General features: G+C 47.2%; 1 protein-coding gene across 1 annotated transcript in view; it reads left to right on the top strand.

Moving 5' to 3' along the window:
• The window catches only part of ROCK1 (Rho associated coiled-coil containing protein kinase 1), a 2,099,493-nt gene that overhangs the window by 1,403,254 nt on the left and 674,028 nt on the right, over positions 1–22,211 (top strand). Inside the window, exon 21 of the mRNA XM_078687444.1 lies at positions 6,980–7,049. Coding sequence (XP_078543570.1) covers positions 6,980–7,049 — 70 coding nt within the window. The remainder of the gene's footprint in view (positions 1–6,979; positions 7,050–22,211) is intronic.

Here is a 22,211-nt window from a genome sequence, read left to right on the forward strand (position 1 = left end):
TCCTTAAGAACTCCCCGTAAGGTATGCTTTTAATGAGATGACCAGGGTGGGCACTGCTCGCATGGAGAATAGCGTTTCCTGCGGTTTTCTTCCTATGTAATCTAGTGTGAAGCATGTTGTTATTAATAAATACCTCAACATCTAGAAATTGAACACGTCTTACTGATGTTAGCTGTAAAAGTAAGGTTTAAATCATTGTCATTGATTGTTTTAACAAATTCCAGAGCTGACTCAGCCGTACCCTTTCAAATCATACAGACAACATCTATAAATCTCCAGTACTTCACCACATGAGAATCATACAACACACCATGGGTGCCCCTGAGGACATGTTCCTCCCACCATCCGACATGCAAGCATGCATAACTTGGGGAGAAACATGCCCCCATGGCCACACCCCTCAGCTGTTGGAAGACCTCCTTGTTGAAAAGGAAATAATTATTTTCCAGGCACTTCTTTATCATTTTGACAAGCATGCAATTATGATCATGATAATTTATATTGCGTTTGTCTAGAAAATACTTATCAGCTTTGAGGCCATCTGTATTGTGTATACTGGTGTACAGAGTACAAATGTCCATAACAATCAGAATGTAGTCATCTTTCCATTCTATGCCATTCAATTTGGATAGGAAGTGTCCGGTGTCTTTTATATAGGAAGGCAAATTCTCTACAAACTCGTGAAGAAAATGGTCCACATATTTAGATAGTGGTTCCAAAAGACTTCGTTGGGCCGATATAATGGGACGCCCTGGTACAGGTGTAACTTGCTTATGTATTTTCGGAATGAAATACAAAGTCGGTATCATTGAAAATTCATTTTTTAGAAAGTTATGTTCTTGTTTGCTGAGTAAACCTTCTCTTTTCCATTGGTTCCACTCTTTATTGACCATTTCTTTGAAGCAACGCATATCAGAATATGAACTCTTTTTATAACATGTACTGTCTCCAAGGTGCTGTTCTGCTTCTTTTAGATATAAGGTGCGAGGCCAGATGACAATGTTACCCCCCTTGTCTGCTTTATTTATGATTGGATTAGAGTCACTTCTTAATCTCTGCATTAGCATGGCATATTGTTTTTCCATATATCTGAATCTTTTTTTGCGCGAAGTGGTGTATTGTAATTTTTTCAGATCTTCAATTACCATGTCATATATGTAAATATATATATATATATATATATATATATATATATATATATATATATATATATATATATATTGCAAAAAAGAAGCAGAGAACTCTGGGTAGTTCTCAAGTTTAGGTGGAAAGCAGCTCTTGTATAGAACACTCTCAACACCAGCGACACTCTAGATCTGCTCACCTCAAATGTCTTCTTTTCTATCAAAGTCTTTAAGCATAGGATTAGCACAGTGCCATCCATGCCGAGATAGAAAGGGACACAGTTGTTTGCCATTTCTACAGCAAAGTCTTTAAGCATAGGACTAGGACAGTGCTGTCCATGCCAAGCTGTGAAATGACAAAATCCATTTACCACTCCAGGCACAGTATTACAGCTTTGAATGGGTACAATACCAACCAAGCCAACCTGAAATGAGTAAAAACAACCCCTGACACAGTGTTTCGCTCTACTTAGAGCTATTCAGAGAGGTATAGATTTGTCCAGACTCCAGGACTTACCCAGTATAAGTACAAACAATACCCTTTCAGGCATAGAGTGACGAATAAATTATGCAAAAAAGAAGCAGAGAACTCTGGGTAGTTCTCACATTTAGGTGGAAGGCAGCTCCTGTATAGAGAGCACTCAACACCAGCGAAACTCTAGTTCTGTGCACCTCAAATGTCTTCTTTTCTATCAAGGTCTTTAAGTATAGGATTAGCTTAGCTCTTTGGAATACACCGGTTCGTGGCTCCCTCCTTTCTCGGAGGGCATAGGTAATTTCATTGTTCAATCTTGGAACTCTGCGGCGTAAGCTCAATGCCTTAGACTGTCTGAGAGATAGTGTCTGAAACGGTTCAGGCTGTTTTCAGTCATGCGCTACATGCACTGCATAGCATCATTTATGCATAAGAATGTCTTCTTATTCTCCTACAATTTTCTTGCATCTATGTTTCTGTCTAATGTTAGATACTACCGGTCTTTTTGAGGTACGTATCTAATTTTCTTCTCGGTATTTCAATGCCCTGGAGAATTCATGGCTGTTGCTTCTTGAAAAAGGGTATATTTTATATATATATATATATATATGTATGTATGTATGTATGTATGTATGTAAGGCATACTTGTAGAGCGCGACTGTCACCCGACGGGTAACCTGGCGCTATGATCTTTCATGACCTGACACGAGAAAACATTACATTTGAGCCATCTATATTGTTCTTGGGAAAAGATGAGTTTTTAATCCCTTTTTGAAGGTGGAGAGGTCTCCCGTACTCCGAAGTGAAAGAGGAAGCGTATTCCCCAGCCTGGATGATGTGTAGCCAAAGGAGCGACCACCCATCCGTATACTCCGGATTTTAGGGACTGCCAACAGAAAGGCTGAGGCAGAACGAAGAGTTCGGAGGGGAATGTACCAAGAGAACATCTCTCGTAAGGAAGACGGACCCAGATCATGAAGAGCCCAGAAAACCAGGCACAAAGCCTTAAATTCCACTCGTTGAGATATGGGCAGCCAGTGAAGCTCTTTAAGTGCCGCTGAGGAGGAATCATAACGTCTACGAGAGAGGGCCGATTTTGCGGCAAAATTCTGCACCCGCTGCAGTTTGCCCAGCAAGATGGCAGGGGCCCTCAGAAGCAGTGCGTTGCAATAATCGAATCTACTTAAGATTATGCTCCGCACTACCTCTGGTCTGGCATTGGTTGGAAGTAAAGGGAGGATCTTCCGTAAGGTGCGCAACAGCACCATACAGGTGGATACAGTTTTATTTACAAAACTGTCAAGTTGAAGATTAGAATCCATCATCACTCCCAAATTTCGAACAGATTCAGCCGCAGATACCGTGCCTTGACAGGCTAACGGCCAGAAGTCATGCGGGAGAGGACGAGGAATACGGTCTGCTGCTCACCAAATGCCCTTCAGCTCGGAGAGGGCACACAGAGCAGTCCCTACCATCCGGTCTGCACCGGAGCCGTCATTGTTCCTGTGCAGTAGCCCATGAAGAAGAGGCGTTTGCCTCGAAACGCGTCGGCAATAAGGATTTGTGAAATGGATCCAAAAAACTGCAAGCAGCCTCGAGGTGCAGACCGGATGGTAGGGACTGCTCTGTGTGCCCTCTCCGAGCTGAAGGGCATTTGGTGAGAACATTAATAGCACGGCGGTCCTTGCCGTGGGAGAGGAGCAACATTTCCGAAGGTCGAGTTGCAGACCGGATGGTATGTAGTTTGGAATGTAAACTGTCTTCATTCCTCAAGCGTGCAGTCCCATGGCTCAAACAGCTTGCAGTCTCTTGATCCTACCTACTATAGGATGAACAATGCTCTTAAAGGACACAGATACAATGAGCCTACTATAGGTATTTTAAGAAATGGTCACCATCGGAACCACAAGTACCAGCATGCCAGCAGGCATTTTCTGGTGTGCCACGCCCACTGTGGGTGGAGTTGTCAACAAAATAAAGATTAAAATCAAGACAACACTGGTGAGCCGTCATTGTTCCTGTGCAGTAGCCCATGAAGAAGAGGCGTTTGCCTCGCAACGCGTCGGCAATAAGGATTTGTGAAATGGATCCAAAAAACTGCAAGCAGCCCCGAGGTGCAGACCGGATGGTAGGGACTGCTCTGTGTGCCCTCTCCGAGCTGAAGGGCATTTGGTGAGATTTACCAACAAAGTATAAGTGAATACGATGAACTGATTCAAAAATGGTATGATCTTCAGATGCTAAGTAGAGACGAACACCTGTTTCTGAGAAACAACTGTCCCATGACACCAACATTTTACCACCTCCCCAAATTACATAAGAACCGTGATCGTCCTCCAGGCCGTCGAATCATTTCCTCCATTGGAAGTTTGACAGAGAACATGTCCCGATTTGTTGATAATGTCCTGTTCCCGCTGGTGTCTGGTCTTAAGTCTTATATCAGAGACACAAAAGACTTTTTGGTGAAAATACAGGACTTGGAATGGGAGTCGGGATATTTAATGATTGTATTGGACATCACTAGCTTGTACACAAGCATTGAATATCAACATGGCCTAGAGGCAGTAAGGCACGCTTTAGAACAGTGTCAATTGCCTTTTGCCAGACATAATAACATGATTCTGGAGTTTACTGAATTCTGCCTGACCCACAATATATTCTTATTTGAGGATCAACTGTACATACAGAGGTCAGGGACAGCGATGGGCACCTGCTTTGCGCCCAGCTATGCAAATTTATTCGTTGGCTGGTGGGAGGAGCAGGTGCCCAGGAGCTGTAAGATCAGGGAGCAGGAGGGAAAAGTAGAATGCTGGCATCGATACATAGATGATTTGTTCATCGTATGGAACGGTGAAAGAGAGACAGCAGATGAATATATAAATATACTTAACAACAACAACCTGAATCTGCATTTCTCAGGTTCAGTGAATCCGGTGGCAGCGGATTATCTGGATCTGAGAATATTTATAGAAGGAGAACATCTACATACTTCCCTATATAGGAAGGAGACTGCTGGCAATTCTACACTCTTTGCCAGCAGCAGCCACCCTCCCCAACTCATCAACAGTATTCCCTACGGGGAACTCTTGAGGCTCCGCAGAAACTGCTCCAGAGATTCCGACTTTGAGGCGGCTGCCTCGGAGTGCGTATCCCGCTTTAAGAACAGGGGGTATGGCGATAAACTGCTGAAAAAGACACTGACTAAAGTAAGGAAGATCGAGAGAGGAACCCTTCTCACCTCTAATCCCACACGGGGAGAACGTGGGAAAGAGGTAACCAACAATAAAGGGAAATTCAGGCTAATTACCCCGTATTCATCAGGGGCAACAGATCTCAGAAAGATGCTTAAGAAAAACTGGCACATTCTGTTGACTGATAATGTACTCAGGACCTACCAACATACCCACTATTAACCTTCAGCAAAGCGAGATCAGTTGGAGATATGCTGGTTACTAGCCACTTTGAAAAACCTGCCCCTAGAACAAATACTTTAAGGGACCAGAAAGGCTTTTACCCCTGCGGCCGCTGCAAAGCGTGCGCAGGCAGTAAACGAGTCCTGTCGTACATAATAACAGAAACAGGGAGAAAAATGACTATTAACAAATTCATTACCTGTAGTACGCAGTATGCGGCCTATTGCCTTCACTGCCTGTGTGGCCTCCGCTACATCGGAAGTACAATTAAAGAACTTAAACTAAGAATACTAGAACACCTTAGAGCGATAGACAAAGCAGACCCAGCCTACCCGGTGGCTCGCCATTTTGCTGATGTACACGGGCGGGATCGCAACAAACTACAATATTTTGGAATAGATGTTGTGCCTCCAAATGCGAGGGGTGGAGACTGCTTGAGGCGACTCCGGAGGTTGGAGTCGAGATATATAATAGACCTCTCCACTAAACATCCTAGAGGTCTAAATAGTGGGTAAGAAATGGCATTCCATCTAGGTAAATAAGAGACATGGCTCACAGTAAAGAACGAAGAACTTGAACACTGTATGAGCACTACCTTGGAATGTGAATCCAGGGTAATTTGAACATATGTCTTAATATGCTGTCACCTTGAGTAACATAAGTGTTCCCTGTATCTGATGTTTGCTGTGGTAACCTTCAATTGTAACCCTGTTCAGATCTAACTTGTCCGGGTTTGATTTGATTTGGTTTTTGATAATTGCGAATTGCTGATTCCGAAATGATGACATTTTGAATTTTATGAATTGAAGAAAACATCTCAACATCTATGACAAAACACTAACTGTATAGTAATCATGCAATCATGAATTATGAATGAACTGGGAATGCCTCACAAGATTGTCATGATCTGGTCTTAACGAGCGAAAGTTTTTCTATTTTTTCTATTTTTTCTTTTTTTGCTCTGAACTAGTCATCTAGGTTGATGTAACCATAACTGTTTTATGTATTAACAGTTTAGACTAACACAGAGATATAACTATAAATGATGTATTCATGTAGTTGATTGAAGTTAAGTTATGCCCCCTTTTCTCACTAATGTATTTCGAGTATAGATGGGAATGTTGACATGCTATGATGAGGGACACTAGCCGATCCACGGCTTGATCTTTGTTTAAATCATTAACAATTAGAATAACATATACATCACTCTTTAAGGTGTGATTGCCCATCTGTGGGCTGCAGCATATCGAATTTCCATCGATTAGTAGAGACATAAGACAATCTATGTCACTTTAAGATGGCACGCACCTTGACTATTGTGATGAGTCCCTTGTCAATGTCTATGCCCATGATTACTTGGAAGCTTTATTAACATGTCGGTAATGCATTTTGTGTAACACACACTGACGAAGGCAGCACGCCGAAACGTGTGTGTGAGCCCCTTCCGCGAAATAAAACCAGCGTGATTGGCAAAATTCCTTTTCGAGTGCTGTTTGTCTTCTTCACGAATGAGGAGGAGGAGTTGGAGCGTAATATATATATATATATATATATATATATATATATATATATATATATATATATATATATATATATATATATATATATATATATATAATTTTTTTTCTTTTTTTTTTTTTCTGCTGCTGGCAAGGGTTCTGTTTTGCCAGAGGCATTATCTTAATCCCAGGTTACTTGTGGATACGATACTTTTGGTACATGTCACCTAAGGTGGTTTGTTGTTAGATGTGGTACCTTTTTCAATATTATCAAGTGTTTTTAACTGGTTTTTCAGTTCTGTTTCGCCATTATGTATACAGTGTTTACATGGCTGTGTGCGTGTTTTACACATGTTTGGTTTAAAACAAAAGGAGGAGAGGAAGAAAAAAGAAATAGCACAAAACACAACTGATCTAGAGCTATAAGATTGACATGTAATTGATGATAATGTATTTTTCTCTGTTTAGGCAGTACAGAGGAAATGAAGGTCAGATGCGAGAACTTCAAGATCAACTTGAAGCTGAGCAGTATTTCTCAGTAAGTAAAGTGCTGTTCTCTTCTGTAAATAAATAAGGAAAGCAATTTTTTCTTACACCTCATGCTGCCCTTTGCTCCTTTTTTTAACTGCTAAACAAATTCTGAAGTTCAAACCTTCCTAAGTGATTTTTTTAAAACATATTTTTTTATTGATTTTCACCCACAAACTGTACATCCATTTTTTGTTGTCACGTCATCTTCAATGGGGGCCCCATTCTTCATACACAGTGATTGGGTCGTATCAATTATCTGTTTCAAACCATATACCTAATGCCTCAATTCCTTTACATTCACATGCTTGCTTCTAATAATTATCGCTTCAGTATATGTGATGAACGTGACAGCTCTTTCTGTTCCAATCTAAGTGTTATTTATCCGATCAATCAATGCTCCCATCTTATAATAAACCATCCCTCCCCCTGTACCCTCTTTAGCCCATTCCACCAGTGTGCTCATCAATAATAGATCCAGAAAACTACCAATAATACAGATCTGTTGTAAGATTATTTCCTCTCCTTTTTTCCTGAGTTGGATCATTTGGACCGTTCCGCTCTTAAGTCCTCTGTAGTGTCTCCTGGTCTCCTAGGGCCCCCCCCCACTATTGCTCTTCAGTCCGGGGAAGATCTATCTGCATCTCTAGTGAATCTCCATCTGAATCCAAATCAGGTGACAGCAGCAGTGTAAGCAGAGCCTCCCACACTTTCGCGGTTTCTAGTGCTTTATCGTTGTTAGAACGCCTGGCCTGCGGAACCGGACCATACTCTCACTGGCTGCCCATTTGGCAAACTCCGCCTGCCAGCGCTTGACATTAGGTCCCTGTGTGCTTTTCCAATGTTTCGTTAATTCTCTTTTGGCTAACACCAACCCCAGGTCCAAGAACTTGCTCGTCACCTTTGTCTTAGCTGTATGAGGAAACCCATGCAATATACATGCACCCATGTCTGGGTCTATCTGCCTGTCCGTTACGCCACATAACATATCAACCACCTCCTCCCAGTATGTTCCCAACTGCGGGCAGCTCCACATCATATGAATAAATTCCACCCCTTCTGAGTAGCAGCGGTGGCACCGGACCGTATTCACATTAAAATACTTATTTATCCACGCCAGGGTCAAGTACGCCCTATGCAACACATAAGAATGAATAAGCTGAAAACTAGCATTTTGTGTGCCCTTCCACGCTCGCTCCACTATGTTAGACCATGTCATGTCAGGAATTTCCCTACCCAGGTCTGCCTCCCATTTCTGTTGCAGTGGGCTCAAAGGCTGCAGCCCCTCATCCACCATTTGTTTGTATAAGCATGTTATAGCTTTGAAGGTCCCCACTGCCATCACAACGTATTGGCAGGTTGAGGATGTTTGTGGCTCCGACAACGCTCCACCCCAATGGCGTTGGATTGCCGATGTAAGCGCTGAATGCAGTAAGAAGTCGTCCCTGGGTAAGCCATACCTATCCTGCAGTGTCTGATAGGGCAAGAGAACACCGTCCTCATACAAGTCCCCCATCACCTGCAATCCCTGCTCCTCCCATGCCGCCAGCGCCGACCAGTCTCCCCTATGTGGTAGCGCCGTACACATGCCCAGTGGAATCTCCAGAGCATACGGTCGGGCAGCCCCGCTCCTACGTAGGCTCTGGATCCAACATGACCACAGCGTCCGTTCCTCATGAATTAATGACCCAATTCGTAGCCGCTGTCCAAGTATGACAAATGATAGCATATGGGGTGGGATCCATCGACCCATTGGGCTATCAGGGCCCCTAAACTCTCCCGCCACTGCCTGGGTAAGCCACTGCAGCTGAGCTGCCAAGTAATACAGTTCGAAGTCCAGGGCCGAACATCCACCCTCCGCTCAGGGTCGCATCATCGTAGCTAAAGCCACCCGTCTTCTACCGCTCCCCCAAATAAACCCCCCCCATCAACGAACGAAGAACTTGAACAATGAACACGGTACCCAAATGGGCAATGTCCTGAAATAGTATAGCAACCGGGGCAGTGCCACCATCTTCAAGATCGCCACCCGGCCCGCCACCGATAGTGGCAGCGTACCCCAGAACGCCATACTCCCTTTGATCCCTCGTAGCGCTCTACCTACATTACCCTCCAACAGATTCTCCTGTGTGTGATATATATTGGTCCCATCGTATACCTCCCAGTTGTTGAGGGCTCTCCATCGTTCGTCTCACCGGGAGCAGGCAAGTTTTCGCCCAATTCACCCGAAGCCCTGAGACTGCACCGAACGTGCGCAGCAGCATCGTCGCCCCCGTCAGATCCTCTCCTACTACAGCCAGGAACATGAGAAAGTCATCCGCATAGAGCGAGATGTACTACATGTCGCCATGCAGATCCAGACCTGCATACGGCTTCTCCGACCTGGCATGTGCAGCCAGAGGCTCAATTGCAAGAGCAAACAGCAGTGGAGACAGCGAGCAACCCAGCTGCGTTCCCCGCCCCATTGAGCAGGCTAATGAAACCGTCGCCCCCATCCGCACTCGGGCCGTCGCCGAACTATAAAGGATCTGGGTCCACCCAACAAAGGCCTCACCCAGGCCCATCACCCGCATGACCTGAAATAGATACGGCCATTCCAGGCTGTCAAATGTCTTCTCAGTATCAACCGAGAGGACCGCCGCCGTAGAAACCAGCCCGCGGTCCCCCTCCAGAATACGCAGTAGTCTCCGCACGTTACTTGCTGTGGGAATGAAGCCCCCCTGGTCCGGATGGACCAGCTGCGTCATGTGTGGGAGGAGACGGATCGCCAGGAACCTACTCAAGATTTTATAGTCCGTGATTAACATTGAAAGTGGACGATAGCCATCATGTCGGACGGTTCTTTCTCAGGCTTCAGCAACTGGATGATAACGGCCTCCCGGGTAGTTACCGGTAACTGCCCCACCTTCCGAGCCTCCCGATACACCGCCAGCAAACGTGGAGACAGGCAATCAACATACGCAGAATAAAATTCTGTTGGCAGTCCATCCACCCCCGGAGTTTTGTTACGTGCCATATGCTTTATTGCGCTCCGAGCTCGATCTCCTGCCCCAGTAGGTCGCCTTGTTCTTTCTCCAGCCTAGGCAGAGTCAGTTCAGAGAAGAATTCTCCTACGGCATCCCCACCCTGTTTTAATTTTCTATGATATATGTCAGTATAGTAATCCAGAAACATGCCATTTATCCCTTGTTTCGTGTATACCAATTTCTCCTTTGGGGACTTCAGCCCCAATATTGGTGTTCCCGGGGGTTCGGGTTTGCCAACAATGCGCCTGTCTTGTCCCCTTCCGCATGCACCCTCGCCTGGTAGGCTCTATAGTCAAAGGACCGCAGCCTCTCCACCTGCCCCGCCACTGCCTCTCTAGCTTCCAAGACCTCCCCTGTGCTCCCATGTCCTCAGGGTGGGCTCTCTCAGCTCGACGCAGCCGGCTCTCTTCTGCCTCTGTCATTCAATAGTGTTCTCCTCACCCCCGTCTCTTTGGCAATACATAAGCTTCGCACTACCACCTTAAAAGCGCCCCACTCCACCGCCACCGATGTTGCTGTGCCCTTATTCTCGAAAAAATACTGATTTATACCCAGACCAAGATTCTCACAGAAGATTGGATCTTCCAGCGCCTCCGGTCGCAACCGCCAGTCGGTATCACAGCTCTTTCCCGGACCCATGGTATCTGCACCAGTAGTGGGTTATGGTCTGATATTGTCCTAGTTAGGTATTCGCTGTGGATTACTTTGGCATGTATATCAGGAGTACATAATATCTCATCAAGCCGCACATGCAGCTCATGGAGGCCTGAGTAGTACGAGTAATCCCGCTCCTTCAAGTGGTGCGCTCGCCATGTATCTACCAGCCCCCAGTTAGTTAGCCAGGAGTGTCTCGCCTTAGAGAGTCTATATATTGTGGCGTCGGGGAGCGGAGGGTGAGACCTATCCATCTCTACATCTGCATTAGAGTTAAAGTCCCCTCCCATCAATATCGAACTAGTCAGATATGGTGCAAGACTCCCTGACAAATGACCAAAGAACGAAATCTGATCCACATTAGGGGCATATATGCTTCAGAGTGTCACATCTATTCTATTGAGGCGACCTGCCACCACCACACACCTCCCCTCTGGATCCACCAATTGCTGCAGCGGCTGGAAAGGGACTCCTGCTCTTACCCATATCAGCGTTCCCCTCGCATAGGCCTAATACAAATAATTGCCCCCTACATTTACATTTCAGCGCCACCCCCTCTGATTTTTTAAGATGGGTCTCTTGCAAAAAGGCTATGTGAGTTCCCAGTCGTACCAAATAAGCATGCACCCTATGGCGTTGCTGCATCGTGTGGAGACCTCGTACATTCCAGGTTACACATTTCAGATCAAGTAACATCCCCATGTCGAGACCAAATCCTCCTTCTCAACTCCCCTCCACATTTAAGCACACCACACCGGTGGTTCTAACTGCCCCAACTAAACCCCTTAACTGGCCCCAATTCCCCTTCCCCAGAATAGGCGCTACAACATTAGTACCCATCCGGTTCTTCAGTAAAAACCAAGGAACCACACTCACATACATTATTTGGGGAGTGGGCCCAGAGCCTTAGAGGGCAGACCTCTTATTATACCTCTACCCTCCTGCGCCGTACTCCCATGAGAGCTAGCTGACCCCACCCTGGGCCACTATATATTGGGACCACAATAGTAGTCAAGTCAAGTCAATAAATTTGTATAGCGCTCTACATACCCAGAGGGTCTCAAGGCGCTTGAGGAAGGGTGGGGAGTTACTTGTCGAATAACCACGTTTTAAGTTGCTTTCTGAATGCTAGGTGGTTCTGAGTAAGGCGGAGGTGAGCTGGAAGTGAGTTCCAGGTTTTAGCTGCCAGGTAGGAGAAGGATCTACCTCCCATGGTGGTTTTGTTGATGCGGGGTAGAGTGGCAAGGGCTTGGTTGGAGGATCGTAGCTGGCGGGAGGGGGTGTAGAAGGATAGTCGTGTGTTGAGGCATTCGGGTCCGATTTCGTAGAGTGCTTTGTGTGCGTGGGTTAGGAGGCGGAAAGTAATCCTCTTATTGACGGGGAGCCAGTGGAGGTTTTTCAGGTGACCGGAGATGTGTTCTTTGAGCGGGATGTCTAATATGAGTCTGGCTGAGGCGTTCTGGATGCGTTGGAGTTTTTTCTGGAGTTTTGCTGTGGTACCGGCGTAGAGGGTGTTTCCGTAGTCCAGGCGGCTCGTGACGAGTGCGTGAGTGACCGTTTTTCTAGTTTCGGTGGGGATCCAGCGAAATGTTTTTTTGAGCATGCGAAGAATGTTGAAGCAAGATGAAGAAACGGCGTTGACTTGTCTGTTCATCGAGAGTGAGGAGTCCAGGATGACGCCCAGGTTCCGTGCGTGGTCCGTCGGGATGGGTGCTTTTCCAAGGGCCTCTGGCCACCAAGAGTCATCCCAGGCGGAGGGGGCGGTGCCTAGGATGAGGACTTCTGTTTTGTCTGAATTCAGTTTCAGACGGCTGTGCTTCATCCAGTCCGCTACTTCTTGCATTCCTTCATGTAGGTTGGTTTTGGCGCTGTTAGGGTCTTTGGTGAGTGAGAGGATCAGTTGAGTGTCATCAGCGTAGGAGATGATGTTGAGGTTGTGTTGGCGTGCGATGGCCGCGAGGGGGCTCATGTATACGTTGAAGAGGGTGGGGCTGAGTGAAGATCCTTGTGGTACTCCGCAAATGACTTCAAAGGCCTCTGACTTGAATGGTGGGAGGCGGACTCTCTGGGTTCTTCCGGCAAGGAACGAGGTGATCCAATCCAGTGCTTTTCCTTGGATTCCAATGTTTTTGAGGCGTTGTAACAGGGTGCTATGACAGACTGTGTCGAAGGCTGCGGAGAGGTCGAGGAGGATGAGGGCGACTGTGTCTCCATTGTCTAGTAGGGTTCGAATGTCGTCTGTTGCTGCGATGAGGGCGGTTTCAGTGCTGTGTTTGGCTCGGAAGCCGGATTGTGAGGAGTCGAGGGATTTGTTGGTTTCGAGGAAGGCGGCGAGCTGGTTGTTGACCGCTTTCTCGATGACTTTGGCCGGGAATGGAAGGAGAGAGATAGGGCGGTAGTTTTTGAGTTCGGTGGGGTCAGCTGTGGGTTTCTTCAGGAGAGCGCTGAGTTCAGCATGTTTCCAACTTTCCGGGAAGGTTGCGGAGTTGAAGGAGCAGTTGATGACGTCTCGGAGGTGCGGTGCTATAATGGAGTCTGCTTTGTTAAAGATGTGGTGAGGGCAAGGGTCTGTGGGGGATCCTGAGTGGATAGAGTTCATCAGACGGATGGTGTCCTCAGTGGAGATAGGGTTCCAGTCATTGAGGATGTTCAGGGGGGGTGGGGGTCCTGCAGAGGGTTGGGTGGGTTGATCTTCAGGTCGGTTGTCGAAGCTTTTGTGGATGTCTGCAATTTTGTTATGGAAGAATGAGGCTAGGGAGTCGCAGAGGGCTTGAGAGGGGGTGATGTCGTTGGAGTTGGCCGAGGGGTTGGTGAATTCCTTGACGATGTTGAATAATTCCTTGCTGTTGTGAGCGTTGCTATCTAGTCGGTCCTTGAAAGCGGCTTTCTTGGCAGTCCGGATCAGTTGGTGGTGTATGCGGGTGGCGTTTTTGAAGGCGACCTTGGTGCTGGTGTTTGGGTCTTTTTTCCAGGCCTTCTCAAGGGAGCGACAGAGTTTCTTGGATTTCTTAAGATCCTCGTTGAACCAGGAGGCCTTCTTGTAGCCTGGTTTGATTTGTCGTTTTTTCAGTGGTGCTAGGATGTCGACGCTGTTGGATAGCCATTGGGTGAGGTTGGTGGCTGCTTGGTCTGGGTTTGAGGAGTGGGCGGGGTACATATATTCCTGACCTTACAAACCCCTTCAGCCACCAGTGTTCGGCCATCAGCCTATTCAAGGGGAGACGCCCAAAGGCCTGAGCCCCTCTCCCACCCATTCTTGCATCCGTACATTACAGGTCACGGTGTTATGCGTCTACAATCTCATCCACCGTCCCCGCTGTCACATGTGGCAAGAGGACACTTCCCGTATCCGATTCTTCAGCATCCGATCCCAGCGAACCTTTTTCCGAGCCTGATGCCACTAATGACGGTGTGCTTGTCTCTTGGGAAATAGCTGTGACAACCTGCAAAGCAGCAGAATGCCCTTTTTCCGTCTGTGTTTCCGTAGGCTTTTGAGCTGCATGGCGGTGTTTTCGAATTCGCCGTAAGCGGCGCGGATGTGGTCCCTCCACGAGTGCACTCGTCTTGCACCCCGCTTCTCCAGTGCCCCCTTAATACTACTCCAGCCAGTTCCAGGCTTCTTCCAGGCTGTCATGGAAGAATGTCTTACCATCCATGATTATCCTTAGACGCGCCGGGAACATGAGTGAATACTGGAGACCCTTTTCCCGGAGCGCTCACTTAACCTCTAGGAACGAAGCTTGGCGGCGCTGCACCTCAAATATATAATCCGGTAACGGTGTCATTTTTCCTTTGCCCACCTTATATGGGCCTGCGGTTCGAGCCTTGTGCAGCAGGAGATCCCTGTCCTTGTAGTGGCGCAGACTCGCCACCACTGGTCTAGGCGGTCTCCCTGGGGCCAACTGCCTAGCCGGAAATCTATGCGCTCGCTCCAGAGTGTAAAACCATGTCAAACCTTTAGGAGTCACTTCTGTCCACAGCCAGGCCTCCAGGTAATCCACCATGTTAGTTCCTTCCACTCCTTCCGGCAGCCCCACTACTCTGATATTATTCCTCCAATACCTCCCTTCGGCGTCTTCTCCTCACCGCTCTAGGACGTGCAATCTGTGCTGGACATCTGTCATCTGGGATTCCATCGCCTTCTGAGCAGGTTCCAAGGTCTCTAGGGTGACTTCCAACTGCTTTAACCTGTCTGCCAATTTAGCATGATCCGCTCGGAGCAATCCTAGTCCCTGCGCCACATGCGCAATGTCCAACTGTAGACCTTCCCTGGTGTCGGCAATAGCTTTAAGTATGAGGTCCACTTGTTGTTGTGGCAACCCATTGGTTGCTGCGTGAGTCCTTCCTGCTTGTCTGGTGCTCCTGTGTCATCTTCCAGCTCAGGGGGCGCCCTCATCTGCTTCCCTCTGGGCTTCCCCATTGATTCTAGATGTGCAAGTGCCAGCCCTGAGGCCGATCCCTCGCCAACAGCCAGCACCACGTGCGTCCAATGCCAGCTGTGACCTCGTGCCTCCAACCGCAACGGGCAGCCCCCACACCTCCGTTTTCCCCTCTCCCCTTCCAATCTGCCACTCCTCCTATTCACCCCTCCAAGCACTTCCCGCTGTGGCCTGTTAGATGCCCCCACTACCCATACAGCGCTCCAACCACTGCAGCTGGCCAAAGACCGAGCGGTGCTCCACCAGGGGGTCCAATCCTCTTTGGAGCGCAGTGCGTCTGTCTGCAGGATCTGAGGAGTTCTGTCCAAGGACCCTTACGCCCATTACAGTCTGCTCCGAAGTCCCTCCTGGAATGCACTCACTGTTCAGTCTCCTTCTCGCTGTAATGCGGTTACTTGCCGCTTACTTCCGTACGCAGATTTTCGGGTGTCAAAATCCCTTCCCTCTGCCCTGTGCTGTCGGTCTCCGGCCCACCACACATACCACTAGCATCAGAGTGGGTCAGCTATGCGTTATAAGCCATTGCAACAGTCTCGCCAATACTGTCATTAATTCACCCTCTTATGCTGAACATATAGTCTCTCACTGCTGGGGGGCACTTTTGAAGCCGAGCTCCACCCATCTAACCAAGCCCAGCTGCACTATTCAGTGTGCCTCGTAGCATCGGTGGCCCCAGTGACACCGAGGTCCGCAATATACAGTTCCCCCGGAAGGTGCGCTGTAGAGCCCGCCACCATCCGGTACTGCGTGGTCCCTCCACCTCACCGTCTTGTGCCCGTAGTCCCCACGCTCACCACTATTATGCTGTTGCTTTTTCCTCCATAGGACTGCTCTACCTCAGAGTCCTTCAGCCACCACCACTGTAGGTATCCCACCAAGGGCCTTCCGCACTAGCCTGGAGCGCTCGCTGGTGGCCCCCTCTCCTAGCGCCTCTGCCCAGTCAGTGTTTCTGCTCAGTATGCTCCACAATGCAGTCCCTTCCTCCCATTCAGGCTTCTGATATGGCGGCAAGGCTCAAGATGGTGATCGCTTGCCACACAGCTTCCCCCACAATAATTCAATGCTCCTCGCTCAGGGATAATCCAGTCTTCGCCATCTCATGCCCCAATACCTTCCTTCAGCACCATTGTAGCGTTCCCATCGACCTGCGCCTTGTGCCCTCAATTTTTACTGCATGCTCGCCTCCTCGCACCGTTCCGGTGCACTGCAAGCCTCTTTTCTAAAGCTCCGTGCTTCAGCAGCACCCCCGTCACACCGCGGCTTTGGTTGCGCCGGGCCCGCCGTTCCGCTCCTCACCAGCCAGCGACATCACGCGGCTGCCCCGCCAAGTGTCATCACCGCTACCTCACGTCCTGCAGCCTCCCCTGCTCCAGCAGGCCCCACGCTGATCTGCCGCTCCCGCAGCTGTGCGCCCATACGCGGTTCTGTAGTCCGCGCCGGCGCCTCTTCACCTTCTTAAGCGCTGCTGGGCTCCGCTCAAGTTTCCGCCAGGCACTCCCCAGTCAGGGTTACCCCGGTGCCTCCTCAGTCCCTCGATTGTCACGAGGCTCATCCGCATCAGATCCCTCCGTCTTGAGTCAGCTGCTATCAATCCCAAGGCATCTCTATGTTAGCAACTGCAGAAGCAGCTTCCGCGCTCCGCGTTCGTTGTCTACCCCTCCTGTGTTGCTAGCGGCCAGATTTGACTCCTGTCCCTGTCGTCAGTGCTGCGACACCGCCACCAGTGCCATTTTGGCGGATCCTGCAGCAAGCTAGCTGCTCCGCCAGTTCCCCGGGGGAGGAGTACCGGCCCCGCCATCGGTGCCACAGATGTACCCAGCCCGCGTTGTCGCCTCCCTGGTTGGTACGGGGATCGTCGCAAGGTTCCAGTGTATGATAATTATCGGGGTCAGCGTAGTGCTCTATTCTCACACGTCTTCCCACATCAGCTCTGTGGCCACGCCCCAAACCCTCCAAAGTGATGTACTCAGCTTGAAGGCATGTACAATCTGTATATAACAGTAGTTGAATGCTCAGACATTCTTTTCTGTTGAAGTATAGTAAAGACCAGATATGCAAAGGCTTATTTACTCCTTGTTTTTTTTAAGTTTGTGTTTCTTTTTGTCAGTGTTTGTCTGCAGATACTTTGCATTTGAAACATGCCCTTTACCAGGCTAAAATCTAGTGATGTATTTTATTGAGTACACCTTGAGAAACTATTTGGCAAATGCCGAGTTACATTTTTTTCTTTTTAAGCTTTCATTTTATTTTTAAATGGTAATTTTGCAGTGAGACAAAAATCCACCTGAAAATGTTTTAGTATTTAATATTTTAATGAATTACATTTCTCATTAGTATCTTCCTTTGTTGCATCCCAGCCACTATGGTTGGATCTGCACGAACCACTTAATACCGCTGGATCTCGTGTGGAACTTGAAGTCATGAGTGCTTGAGGTACAATTGGTGCCACTCTGAAAGATTCCTCTGTTTCTCTTTACTGGGCTAGTGGTGTCAGGAATCCATAATGTGACAAGATGAAGCCATTAAAGCTTCCTGCTGTCGCAAATGTTATCTAATTTGAATTTAAGTTTTTAAAAAAAAGTTCCCAACAATAGGAAAAATCCTTCAAGTTTCAAATATTCTAATAAGTGGAGATGATTTATTTCAATAGCAATTATATTTGATGTTTGATGGCTCATCATGAAAGCTGTAACTGTTCAGATGTACCATCTGTAATACCGATGAGGAAATTAGGTGGCCTTCAGAGCAAGATAATATATATACAATGCAAACAGACAGGTACTGCCTTTTTCAACACCTATCTCCCAAATCACTGCGAAAAAACATACTTTTTGAGCAGTATGTTAGGATTTGCTGAAACTTTTCAAAACTGACTGCCTAAGACACGCAACCGAGCCACCTCACAGGCAAACTAAGGGCTAGGTAGTACCCCACAAAGACACAACGCATTTTTACAACAATAGAGAAGCTTTACTTGAGACGTATGCAGATGCAAAATCAAAAGAAGAGTGAATGATTTGTGTAACCACCTATACCATAAAAATCGCCTCAAGAAGTCCATCATGAATATTTGGTACATAATTAACAATAGCGTGTCAAACTACTCAGTCTCTTTTTGCTTTTGTTTGCAATTTATGAGTATGCAATAATCTAATACATTTAAGGCCCCACAAAAACAGAACCAATGATTACTAAAACCACGCTATTGCATAGTCCTACTGCTATTATCGAATGGGATTTATTCTTTGAGAAAGCACACATGTTTAAAACCGTTGTCCTTTTGTGAGAATCCTTTGGGAACCGAAAACGTTGTACTGATGCAGTGTGGACCATGGGGATTATTCTCTAACATGCCAACGTTGACTTGGACACATGGGCATGACCACACGTTAAGTGCAGATTAGAATGATTGAGCACAAAACAGTGACTGGAAAGTAACTTTTTTGAACTTTGGCACAATCACACTCCATTGTATCCATGCTAGAAACCTCATGAGCTTTCAGTACATTCTGGGGAAGAAAAGGCTGTGTGCATTAACCCTGGTTGCCAGCTAGATAGTTGGGCACTAAATATGCTTTATCAAGATGGATGCTTTGAAGTAGAACTTCTTAGAAATCCCTGTCTGTCACCCACTTTCTGGTTACACATAAAAGAGGATTCACACTGAAATTAAAAGTCCTAAAGAATTAGGAAACGGAATTCGGACAAAGAAAATATTCCAACGTCCCCACTTGCACAATGGCTAGCAGTTTTTTCTGGGTGCCAGATTAAGCTGCCAGACCACAGGAGTTAATTTTGTTCTTGTTGCACTGGAGCACATGATTCTGCAGGTAAGTGATGTCTACAGGGCCAAAAACATGTATTTTACTGTTCCTCAACTCAGCTCACTTTGTTTGCAATACCTTTTCATATCTTCTAGTTTTGCTGAGCAAAAGCCCACAATAATGGTATCTGCTGTGATGCGGTGTTCTCCTGTTTCTCTATTGGTAATGCTTATTCTATTTGGGACGGGTATAGTTTTCCTGACCGTTCCATTTGTGAAAAACTCATGGTTTTTGCATCCTCTTCTTCAGCAACAGCCATTACTCCTAATACTCCTAATTTTCTGTGTTGTATACTTTTGACTCCAGTGCGCTATTATGAAGTTGGCACCATATTTAAAAGACTTTTTCTTGCTAGAGTTCGGTCTTGTGTATCTCAATCTGAAGACGCATTATTACTACTTAAGCAATTGGGTCCTACACAACTTTGCGTTTCACACACTTTTTAAATTCTAAGCCCCAGCATTCCCCACAGAAGAAGCCTTCTAATTCCTGTCTTGTGATTTTCTGTATGCACTGTGAGAAGTTGGCCTGGTATATGATGTTCACTATTCTAGTGAGCACCTTCCACCAGTCCAAACAACCCTTATGGTGATGGTTGTAAGTCAACCTTATAGACCAGCTATCCTAGTGGTAGCGTGGACAGAACAGTCTTAGGCTAAAAGACTCTTGAGGGCGTGTAAAGCCAGCTGTTTTACCATATGTAACCCCTTGAATATCAAATGAAAGGACACCACACAGGATATATATATAATATATATGTATTTATTTACTAACACACTCCTCTGAACTCTTTATGAGGTCAGAGGCAAAAGCACATAACAAGTTACACTTAGAAAATACTTTAAATAGCACAATTTACAGTTAGGCCCTAGGGGTGTGGAAAACCATATACTAAGTAAGTGGTATAAGAACCACGACTTGTGAAAAGAGAAGACCTAGGGCCTAGGGAATCGCTGGGACTACACTATCTGACCCGTAGGTTAGGAGTAGGAGGAACACAGGCGGCGCGTGCAGTGTCCGTACACTCACGCGAGTGTCTATAGAAAGTCAATGGGAACTTTAAAGGTAAGTAATCGAAGATTTAGGACACTTCCGGTCTAACTAGGAATGTACAACTAACAAAACTAGACACTAGGATAGTCAATCCCTACAGGAGCACCGAAGTGCTCTCGTTACCTCACCCACGGGCTGCGGGTGCATAGGTGTCAAACTGTGTCGGGTTTTCTCGTTGATTCCTATGGAGCCTTGGAAGAAGATGCTGCAGGCGCCAGGAGAAAGATGTCCGGGTGGATCCAATGGTGGATCTAGGATGAAGAGGACCTGAAAGCAGAGGGGACAGTCTAGGTCACTAGCCAGAGACCGGGTGGAACCAGGGAGGAACCAGACGTCGTCAAGGAGCAATCCGGTGCGGATGTGAAGCTTGTCGTTGCAGCCACGCGGACCTGGAGGCGTCGAGGATGACCAGGTGCTGGAGAGGAGCTGTCCCACGAAGGTTCTCGCAGATGGAGGGGTCGACTTCAAGATTGGAGCCAACAAGCCTAAGCAAAGGCAACCCACGCAGGATACACAAAGAGCTTCTGGTGCAGACCAGGAGGGTCTGAGGTACTTCACCTTTTCAGGGAAGCAAGTGCCAGTCTGGAGCAACCAGACCAGCGTTGGATTTTTCAAAGGAATTGTCGTCAAAGGGCTACTAGTCAACTGGCGAGCAACCGGGACAACGCGTCGAGCAGAACACAAGCAGAAGGGCCCCGCGTAGATCTCGTGGAGTGAGGAGGGCTGGTCTTCGGTGCAGGTGGAGCTCGGTGTCGGGGTGTCTCAGTCCCCAGTGCACAGCTTCGAGGATGCCTCAGGAGCTGCGCTGTTAGCAAGTTGAAGACTTTCCAAGTTGCCTGGTTCCACGGATTCCGACGCCTTCCACGGAGCTCAGCTGTGCTGGAGTCGTGCAGTGGGGTCAGAGGAGTCCTGGAGTCGAGGTCTTGTCAAGCTCTGCGCTCGAGTTCCGGCGGGAACGGGGACAAAGCAAGCCGTCAAGTTGCTGGATGGTGCCTTGTTTCCCAGGGTGGTCACTCCTTGGCCACAAGGGAGATTCTTCAGTCTTCAAGTCAGTTGAATGTCGAAGGGTCCAGAGTTTCGTTTCAAGTTTCAGTTCAGGATCAAATCTAAAGTCTCCTGGGTAAGCTCCTATCTTTATACTACTAAAGGGGGCTGGTTTACTCACTAGGTCCCTCCTATGGGTGGGACCAGGAAGGGGGGTATTTACACCCCCTTTCCTTTGTCCAGTTTCGCGCCAGAGCTGGGGCTGGAGTGCCCCAGCACCGGTTTGAACTGGACTATTTATTTATTTTTATTTATTTTGAAAGTTTTATATAGCGCGAACAAGATCTTTGCAGATATCAGAGCGCTTTACAAAGCGGGGAATACAAACATGAGGGTGCAAACAGGCCATTCGGTATAGCGCAATTGTAGATAATAAGTAGGTATATGAGGGAGCATGGTAAAGCAGGTACATTAATAATGCAAATAATACAGAAGTGTGAGCATAGACAGTCAGGTGAGTAAGTAAAAAAGTAATACAAATCATCGAAGGGATCGAGCAAATAATACAGATCGGTGCAGAGACTTCAAGAATCACGTTAATAGATCAAGTGTATTTGGCTATGAGGATAGCTTTTACTTCTTTCTTAAAGAGTGCGATGGAGGAGATGAGTCTGGTTTCACGAGGGAGTGAGTTCCATATCCTGGGTGCCATTCCTGAGAAGGAGCGTTTATACGTTTTTTCCTTCCGGAATCTTCGAGGTTTTAGCAGAAGATTATTTGCGCCTCTAGTGTTTCTAGAACAGCCAGAGATTGTCAGCTTCTGGGTGAGGTATCCGGGTGAGCTCAGGTGTACAGCCTTGTGTGTCATGCAGGCGATTTTCAAATGTATTCTGGCTTCAAAAGGCAGCCAGTTCAGAGATTTAAAGTCAGGGGAGATATGCGAGTGCTTTTTTGACCCAGTGATGAGTCTCGCTGCAGCGTTTAGAGAAGCTCTTAGGGGTGCGGTAGAAGTTAGAGGGAGCCCGCAGAGGGCTATGCTGCCGTATTCTATTCGAGGGAGGACTAGTGCTTGTACTGCAGTTTGGAAGTTTTTGGCTGGGAGGAAGGCTTTAAGTTTCCTCAGGGTATTGATTTGGTAGTTCGCTCCTTTAGTTGCCTTGCTGATATGTTGCTGCATGTTGAGGTTGGTGTC

The sequence above is a fragment of the Lissotriton helveticus genome, chromosome 4_1 (genome assembly GCF_964261635.1).
Source record: "Lissotriton helveticus chromosome 4_1, aLisHel1.1, whole genome shotgun sequence".
NCBI lineage: Eukaryota > Metazoa > Chordata > Amphibia > Caudata > Salamandridae > Lissotriton > Lissotriton helveticus.